General features: G+C 43.4%; 1 protein-coding gene across 1 annotated transcript; it reads left to right on the forward strand.

The window, feature by feature from the left end:
- The first annotated feature begins 4,514 nt into the window (after positions 1-4,514).
- On the forward strand, positions 4,515-5,204 carry LOC136818301 (uncharacterized). Its single transcript, XM_067074682.1, has one exon. It carries the CDS (start codon positions 4,515-4,517, stop codon positions 5,202-5,204), a length of 690 nt encoding a protein of 229 aa, XP_066930783.1.
- The last annotated feature ends 4,787 nt before the right edge of the window (positions 5,205-9,991 follow it).

Raw genomic sequence — 9,991 nt, forward strand, 5'->3', positions numbered from 1 at the left:
ACCGATAAATCTGAAGAACGAGAAGAGGAGCGGTGAAAGAAAAACAAGATGGCGAACGTGAGGAGAAGACTCAATAACACGCCGGTGCCAATCGACAGAACAACGCCAAGACTGCCAGCTCCGCTGCGTCGAGCACATCGAGACATCCTCTCGACACCTCTTCTTCGAGTGACGAACACATTTACGAAGAGCCATACGCAACCAGCTCGAACGACAGCGTTGCCCCAAGTGGAAATGGAAGAGCAGTAACCCACGTTTTCAAGATGAATGGCCTCCAAGTGACCTTGGACAAAATACCTCAATTCAACGGGACGAGCAACGAGAACATCAAGACGTACCTACAAAAAAGTTCGAGAACATTGCGACCCTTGGCAAATGGAACTACCAAGAACGCCTAGATGCACTAACGGGTTACGGTTTGCAAGGTCACGCCAAGCAGCACTTTTACAGTGCACTGTCAGACGACGTGAAAAACATCGTACCAACGGATAAAGGATGCGATGCTGGACTATTTCTCGTCGCCTGACACGAGAATGTCAAAGAAAGCGGAATTGGCCAACTTGAAGCAAGAAGGATGCTCGACTCTAGACGCATATATAGACCGTGTTGAAGATCTAACGTATCAACTGGATTACAACGGAGAGCAGAAGCTGGATGCCCTCATCGCCGGACTGAAGGACGACTTACGAACGTCAGTAACACTACAAAGATTTAAGACCTTCAGCGATGCAGTGGCCTACGTTAGACTGGAAAACGCAATCAAACCAAAGGATAAAGGCGATTCTGCCAAGCTAATCAAAGAATTGACTGAGAAAATCGACAAATTAACAGCAGGCGCAGCTGACAAAGTATGCACCGTCCAATCTGCCAATGCACCACGAAAACGAGTATCGTTTGATGACTACCCCGATGACGGAAGAGACTTGGACGATAAAATCTCCGAACTGCTCGAACAGAAGCTACAAATGGTGGTACCTCAGCCAATCAACACATTTGGCCATCCAAACTTTGCATCAACAACAGACGCAATGAGGGAGATCGAACGAATGAAGAATGAAATCAAGGACCTCAAGCGACGACGAAACAGACCCCCTCAAGATAGGAGAATTGGCTTCAAAACCAAATATGAGAGAACGGTGGATGGGCAGCCAATTTGCAACCAGTGTAGGAGAGTTGGTCACATAAGCAAATATTGCCAAGAAATTCAAGGAGGAGGACCAAGACAGTATGATCGGAGGTACGATTATCAACAGTATACCGACTATCGAGGCGGACGATATGGCAACCATAATTATACCGGGAACAACAACAACAACAACAACAATAATAACAACAACAACAGCAACGCCCTTATGTACAGACAGGATAGTGGAGGTCGAGACCCAAGGATCCCGATCACTGACGGGCGCCGTTACATGGCAACCCGAACGCCAGCAATAACAGGTCCAACACCTCAGCAACAGCACCATCAGCAGCGCCAACAAGTCCAATACCTGAGAAATGAGGCAAATGGTAAGAGTATCACATACCCTAGGAAGAGAGATTCATTCAACTTGATGGGGCAGCTGCAAGCAGCCGATCGAGATCACCAGATGGATGCGCCGCCACCAATGAATTTCAACCAAGCAGCCATTCCCGATCTAAATGCACCTATCTCTCCTGAGGACGCAATTAACTATGGTAGTGAGGAAATCCCTATGTTTAGTGACGAGGAGCCCAGCGTAGACATGCTGAAAGAATTCCAAACTCTTCGGGAAGTCGACGTATTACCAAACCTCGACGTTAATGAAATTGCTGTCTGCATAGAGGAAACCCATATGACCCCAGGAAATAATAATGATTCCCTTCCCGGTCTAACTTCTGATAGCGATGACTCCCTTCCTAACCTTAGTGGTCCCCACATTACATCCCAACTCGTTGAGTACCTACCCCCTGAAACAGCTCTAATGGACATTGGTACACCTCCAAACCTTAGTGGTCCCCACGAACCTTCCAGAAGTTATGAAAGAGACACAATCCCTGGGCTCTGCTCCAACTCCTGTTCCACTGAGGGATCCCTGCATAACTCATTTGCGGAGATATTAATAAACGACGACAATGGAATGAAACGAATCATGGCTCCATGGAAAGAGGTACCGTTAGACGAACCTTTCATCCCAAAAGACATGTCGGAGAGGAGGAACGAAGAAGATATTAGTACACCACAGTCGGTCCTCAACGTAGTTCGGGGAACAGAAAGGACAAATTCATTCCAGACAGGAGGTCCTGCTCAACCAGAAGAGAAGAATTCAGACAAAAAGAAAGACGGTTGTCGAGAAGAGCCACCATGCGGTGAAAAGACATCAAAGTCACAGGTGACAGTTACGTTTGCAAGTGGCACAGCGACGTCAGTCCGCATTTGGGGAAAGCTCTTGGGACGATCATGCCAATTCTTAATTGACAGTGGTGCAGCGATCAGCGCTATGAGCAACGACCTATGGAAAGATATCAAACAGTATGTACCGATGAAACTTTCATCGCAGGATCTTCCGAATCTGGTCACAGCCAACCAAGGAACACTAGAAATACTCGGAAGCATCTCTTTACCCTTGGAAATTGAAAAGGAACTTTACCTAACAAAGATGTATGTCATTAATGGTTTAAGCTATAATGTGGTGTTAGGACACGACTTCCTTGATGAAAACAACGGCACAATCAACTACAAAGACCGGAACCTGACATTGGAGATCAATGGGCCCGAAAAGGCGGGAGGTAACAACAAATACGAGCCCCTGCCAATACGAATGTTAACCAGCAAACCTCAAGAAATTGAAGTATTTTCGAGAAAGAAGAAGACTATACCGGCTTGGTCAGAAACAATTTGGCAATTCAGACACCACTTCCCGACGGGCGATGATTACATTTTTGAGCAATCAGAAGAGCTGAAAGTAAAGACGTCGATTTCGATCCAGCCAGCCATTCTCAGAGGAGAAAGCGGGATCATCACATTGAGAGTGTGATAAGTACCAACCGAGATCCAGTGGTCATACCAGAAGGATCGTTGCTGGGTACGATGTCAAAAATCAAGACAATTGCGCCGATGATTCAGATGGATGGTGATGAAGAGGAGGAAGACACATTGGACGAGGACGCAACACAGAGAGGAATGGGCAATAAAGAACAAGAAATGGGAGATCGAGGACAAGGAGATGACAACACGTCCAGAGCTTCCAAAGTGAAGATAAATCCCGAACTCAACCCGGAGCAAAAGCAAAGACTTCAGAAATTGATGAACCGATACGAAGACACGTTCGCTTCTACTATCCAGGAAATAGGGATCACGCCGATGGTTAAGCATATTATTCACACAGGTGATGCGGCTGCTGTTAGACAAAGACCGTATCGAGTGACGCCGAAGCAGCGAGAAGTGATTGATAAAGAGCTGGATCAAATGCTGGAACGAGGATTGATCCGCAAGAGTGTCAGTCCCTGGGCGTCAGGATTAATTGTTGTGCCAAAACCTTCAGGAGGAGTAAGAGTATGCTTCGATTATCGAGCAGTAAATAAAGTTACGACGCCAGACAGTCACCCCCTACCCCGAGTGGATGACTTATTGGATCACCTCCAAGGTGCAAAATACTTCACGAAGATCGACTTGAAAGCAGGATACTGGCAAGTCCCAATGGAAGAATCCTCCATCCCGAAGACCGCTTTTTGTTGTCATCGTGGTCTTTTTGAGTGTTTGGTGATGCCTATGGGAGTTAGAAACGGAAGTGCGACTTTTCAAAGACTCGTAGAGGCAGTAATGGCAGACGAATTATGGCACTTTGTATTGGCTTACCTGGATGACATCATCATTTTTAGTGCAACCTTCGAGGAGCACGTCGAACATCTACAACGTGCATTTGATAAACTCGCCAACGCAAACCTCAAAGCTAACCCTGGAAAATGCGACCTAGCAGAGACGGAGATTGCGTTCCTTGGCCATATCGTAACTCATGATGGGGTGAGACCAAATGAAGAAAATACCAAGAAGGTGAAAGAATTCCCTCGACCGAAGAATGCGAAGCAGATGAAAAGCTTTTTAGGCCTATGTAGTTACTATCGCCGCTTTGTGCCGAAATTCGCAGACTTATCGGCACCACTGTTTCATCTCACCAAACTAGGAGTCAAGTATGAATGGACACACGAATGCGAGAAAGCCTTCCAACACTTAAAAGACATCCTAACGTCCGATCCGGTTGTCGCTATGCCAGATTTTACAAAAAGGTTTTATCTTCAAACAGATGCATCCAACACTGGAATCGGATGGACTCTTAGTCAGAAGCATGATGGAATGGATAGAGCTGTGCACTACGGAGGAAGAGCGTTAAAGCCAGCGGAAAAGAATTATCCAGTGAATCGAGAAAGAAGGTCTAGCCATAGTAGCAGCGGTGAAAAACTTGCATAATTACCTGGCAAACGATCAATTTACTATCCTGACCGATCACAAGCCCTTAGAATACATGCTGAAGACACGGGACCGATTCAATAAGATGATTCGATGGGTTCTTTACCTACAAGCCTATGATTTCGTTATTGAATACCGCCCCGGAAAGGCAAACGGAAATGCAGACGCTCTATCAAGAATCCCATGGGAACAACTTCAAGCTGAAGCAGCAAAAGATCCTATTCAAGAAAAGAAGTCTACCAAAAATAGGAAAAAAACAGAACAACCAGAATCAAAAATAGAAAAGGAAGAGGTATTTTTCACCCCAAATACAACGGTGGAAGGAGAAGATGAATCAAACGTCATGAAATATGAATCAGAAGCATTCAAGGAGAGAAGCAAACTCGAGCTCGACGAGAGAAATTTGAATAATTCATCTCCATGCATTATAGATGAGCAGAAAGGAGAGAAACAAAAGTTCTCGGCGATCACAGAGAGCCCCTTTGATAAGGAATCGATAATCAGGCATCAAAAGGCCGACCCACAGCTACTAGGAAAAATGGAATACCTCGCAGAAGAAGATGAAGATAAAAGCAGTGACGAATCCGAGGATATTGAAGGCTCAGAAGACATAGGAGGGGAACCAGAAGAGGAGAAAGACGAATCAAGTGAAAACAGTTCCAATCAAGAGAACCAAAACGGTGGAACCGAAGCGAACGAACACGAACAAGGAAAAACAGTAGTCAAAATCCGTAGACAAAACGAAGATCAGGCTTTGCAAACGGAAAAGAATTAGCAACAATCTCAATCGATCCAAACGATGACGAGAAAAGGAGAACAACAAGAGAAAAAGAAAAGATGTATATGGTCGAGAGAATGACTGAAAATGAAGATGAAAAGAAGACAAGAAAGAATTCACTTCTTAATCAAATGGCAGGATTTTCCCGAAAGAGGAGAATACATGGGAACCAAGAAAGAGCATCTAGACAGAATTTTGGTCGAGCAATACCTCGAATCTCAAACGCAGATGAATGCAATAGCAGTTACAAGGAATCGAATTAGAGGACCAAGACCCTACATGAGATGGTCAATAATCATGTTATTGGCAATACTGCCCTTAGTATTCGGATCCAGACTAGGAAACCTGTACGACTGCACAGCAACAACACCGATGGGAGTATACGAATTTCCAACAATTCCAGATTGTACCCATTCAATGAACAAAGATTCGAAATTGATCACCAAAGAAATGGAAGTATTCAAATATTCCCCCAACATAACGCACTTCCAAATACACTATTGCTCTCTATATGAGACCACCTCAATTTGTGATTGGAAACCTGTCGTAGCATGGAGCAGAAAAAGGGCATCAAAAAAGGAATCTGAAGAATCCGAAGAGACATTCATTAGCCCAGCGGCATGCATCCAAGCGTACAACAGCCGCAGCTTCAATGGAAACCCCCTGGAAAGAAGAAGTGGGAGCCGATTGGTCAGCACTCACCCGAATGGAAAAACCGCAACTTGCAGATATTGGAGAAAAGTCACGTTGGAAATCAAAGAACTGACGATCCGATCATTCCCAGCACAAGTGGTTGGAAGATCAAAATACATCGAACAACATTTGACGCAAACGAGATGTCCCAGTAAGATACCAAAAGGGCAAACCTATGGGGTTTGTCACATGAAAGACGCTACGAAAGCTGCGTTGGTATGGAATGATCCGCATCATCCCGCCCAGGATTGGCATTCTCTCGGGAAACACGAGATCAACCAGATGGAGGACAACATCGTTATACCATCCCTCAGGATTGGAGGATCAATACAGAACACGTACGGTGAAACCGACTCGACGTTGCTATTGGATAACGGTCTGCTACTAAAAGACCCTATCATGAAAGAAAACATGTTCGAAGCACTGAAAAATATTGTCACGGACTATGCGAAACGAATGTCATCAGATGTACTTGGTCCCATACTACAAGCACACATCATGCGAACCTTGATCAACCAGAAACAAGATATCATAGCGGAATGGGAAAGGACGTGCTTCATACAGCAAGAAGTCACGAGAATTCAACAATGGATGATTGAAGTATTTCCAACAACAGCCGCGCGATGGATTCACCAGGAACGAGGGGTGATGGTACACCTCATTGGTGAGGCAATGCAAGTTCACAGATGTTTGAAGATCTCGAATTACCGGTTAATAACAAGCCGCAGAATAGGAAATTCGTGCTATCATGACATTCCAGTGAAAGCACCTTATCACGAAAAGATAAAATTCTTGCGACTAATTGACCGCCACGTAGTTGAAAAGTCCCACAAGATCAATTGCTCTGAAAGACCACCAGTCACTTATCTCCGAAACGAGGAAGGATCATACGACGTAATTGACAAGGAAGGAAACATAACCAAGGTGATCCCAAAGAAAACAATTCAAAGGAAGGAACTTCGTGAAACTACCTAAGATAAGAGGATGGGATCCGAGGATGATACGAAAACCACCACAACATTTGGCACCCTACTCTATGCTGAATATATTCTCAGAGATACATGACGCAATGGAAGAGGTGAAGCAACTTCAAATGCAACATGGGAATGGAGACTTATTAACTGGCATTGGAGTCGGTTTAGGAGGAATCCTTGAAGGTGCTGCAAGTGGGACTAGTCAAATCATTGGAGCACTAGGAAGTGGCATACCAAGGAGTGTTAACAGGAGTAGGTAATCCTAGATGAGAAGATAGTCACTTCTCTAGGCTAGGTTCAGCGGCTAGCAACATCATCACATCAACTGGCGACGCTGTTGAATCGGCCGGAAAAGGGATCGGAAACCTGTTCAATGTATTTGGAGGAGTCAGTGGCACAATCAAGTGGATTATTATTCTATTCCTCATTGCAGGATTTGCGTACTTAAACAGAGATTCGTTAATAAAGATCTTTAAAAGAAATGTCAAACAGAAATTTACACCCGAAGAAAGCAAAGCAGGCGAACCAAAACGACTCCATCATGAGGACAATCAAAGAAGACATCGCGAGAGACGCTCCCATCACAGACATCACCACGCGAGACGATTGATGACGGAGACTGTCAACAGACAGGAAGACGGAAGTGCAAACGAAGAAGAACCGTCACAGAGAGATGTATTCACGTACGTGCATCATAACAAGAAACGTGGACACTCTCATAAAAACAGAGCAAGGCGAGGACACGTACTTGCGGTGTCAAGCCAATCAAAAGGAGATGAAGAAAGAAAGAAACATGGAATCACAACCAGAGTTTACCTGTCAATAGAAGGTGAGACAAAACCATACATGGCACTAATCGACACTGGATCAACACACTCACTTCTAAACAAAGATATCTGGGACGCTGCAGAAATAGCACCATTTCTAACACACGTTACCGACACAACGTTGAATTCCATAACTGGAGAAGAAATAGAAACCACAGGAAGTGTAATCATTCCAACGAGCATTGTAGATCCGAAGTCACTAAAGAATCAAAACTTCCTGGTAGTCCCCGGTATCGAAGAAGAAGCGATAATTGGGACAGACATCTTAAGTGCTGAGAAAGCCATCATCAATTTTCAGGAGAAGAAGACCATTACAAGCGGCAACAAGAAAACAATTTTCCAGAAAAGTAACAATCGAGAAGGAGTATCAAAATGCTGGATTGGCCTGGGAATTTTAGCTGCGATAGCGGTTACGGCCTTGGGTACCGTTTACGGATTGACCTTTATGAAACAAGATGTACACGAAGGAAAGGAAATTGACGGAAATCTCACACGAAACTTTGTAGAAGTCCCAAACTACCCTCATGATCAAAACCGGAAAAGTATTATCAAAATGGACCAAGCACGTGGTTGTGCTTGAATTCCCGCTGCCCAAAATACTATACCCTTTCCTGAAGAAGACAGACACGAGAATGGTATTGGGAATAATTGTAGGTAGCGGACAAAGGGTTAACGCAACGGAAGAGTTCCAGAGGCTCAATGCAAAATGCCGTTTGCGGATACTCCATTGAATAAAAGAAGCAACGAAGAAAATGTAAATAGATGTAAATAACCTTAATGTTTTGATGTTCGAATTACTCCATTGAATAAAAGAAGCAACGAAGAAATGTAAATAATGTAAATAACCTTAATTTTGATGTTCAAAATTGGTTTTCAAACTACAACTAAACGCACTTATATCACTATGGTAAAGACTCATTAATTTTAAAAGAGTTGCAATCATGGTAACCGAAGTACCGCAAAAGTTTGTACTATATGTATTGTGACGAAACAAAGGAAGCTGTGGAGGAAAGGAAATAACAAACGAAATTTTTGTGAGGTGTATAAAAGAAACAAAAAATCATTATATTTCACGGTTCAACATTCTGATGGTTGACAAGATGGTGCTGCGATTGTCCACGCTCAGCTTTCAATTACTTCTGGCGACAGGACGAGTGAATCTAGAAATCAAGATGGATAAAATTATGTCACAGAAGCAACAGGCCATGCTGTTAAAGAAAATACGAGTCGTCCTCATGGTGAGCGATCAATCAAGACACAATCACAAGAATTCGCTTTCAATTTATACAGCTGAAGATAGCACCCTGTATCGAACTGCAAAGGGATATAATAAACACAAAACCCCAACTTATTCTTTCGTATTTTGGAAGGATGCACAGTGAGATAATCTTGACAAGACTTAAAAGAAGATCACCCAAAGAAGCAAGCAATATCAGGGAAGAAGACCGCCGACTAGATATCTTAATACGTTTGACAACAGAAGAATACAGAGCTGATTATCTTCGTCGAATGGGATTGAGGAAAGAAAAATTCGGAGCGTTTACGGTGTGGAGATATGAGAAACCGCCTCAACCACTGCAACGAGGAGCTCCCGTACATGAGCAATGGCCGGAAGTATTGCAAACAAATGAAAACTTACCGAGCTACTCAATCACTTCGGCTGAATCCGACAATTCCGAACAATTCAATTCGTCATCCCAATCAGGCTCTTCTTGCTCAGCTTTAATCTGAGCCCAACGCTCGGACGGACTTACGGGGTTGTTCTTCAGTTTATTCCCTGAAAAGTAATGAAGAAAAACCATCAGGAACTGTAACAAGAATGTTATTAGTGAATCATAAAATGAAGATTTGTATATAAAATTTGATTAGAATTTGTCGATTAAAATTTTTTTTTGTAGTATTTTATTTATTTGGTTCAATGATCTGGTATCAGAGAACTTTAGGACGTCTTAATATTTAATATTTGATTGTAAATTAATATAGAATTTTTCCACTTACGTTCGATGTTGTCTTCCTTATTATAGGATTTCCGAGGTGGCAACCCATCCCAAGGAAGCACTAGCCAAAATGATGACGGCCGCGATCCACGATCGATGGGTTATCTCTTCGGTGAATAATAACTGCCGGGGAGTTCGTTTCCTCTTGATGGTAGGAAACGACAGCGCAACGAAAAATAAGAACATTTTGAAAACGTGATTGATAAATTATAAAATCAAGTCCAAACGAACGATTAAAAACTTAGTAAGCAAATGAGGCTCACTCAAACAAAACGAACTTATCATCCCAAGTG

The sequence above is a fragment of the Clytia hemisphaerica genome, unplaced genomic scaffold (genome assembly GCF_902728285.1).
Source record: "Clytia hemisphaerica strain Z4C2 unplaced genomic scaffold, Clytia hemisphaerica genome assembly, whole genome shotgun sequence".
Classification (NCBI taxonomy): Eukaryota; Metazoa; Cnidaria; class Hydrozoa; order Leptothecata; family Clytiidae; genus Clytia; species Clytia hemisphaerica.

Coding starts and splice junctions, on each gene's coding strand:
- LOC136818301 (XM_067074682.1), top strand. CDS start 4,515: ATGATTCGATGGGTTCTTTACCTACAAGCCTATGATTTCGTTATTGAA.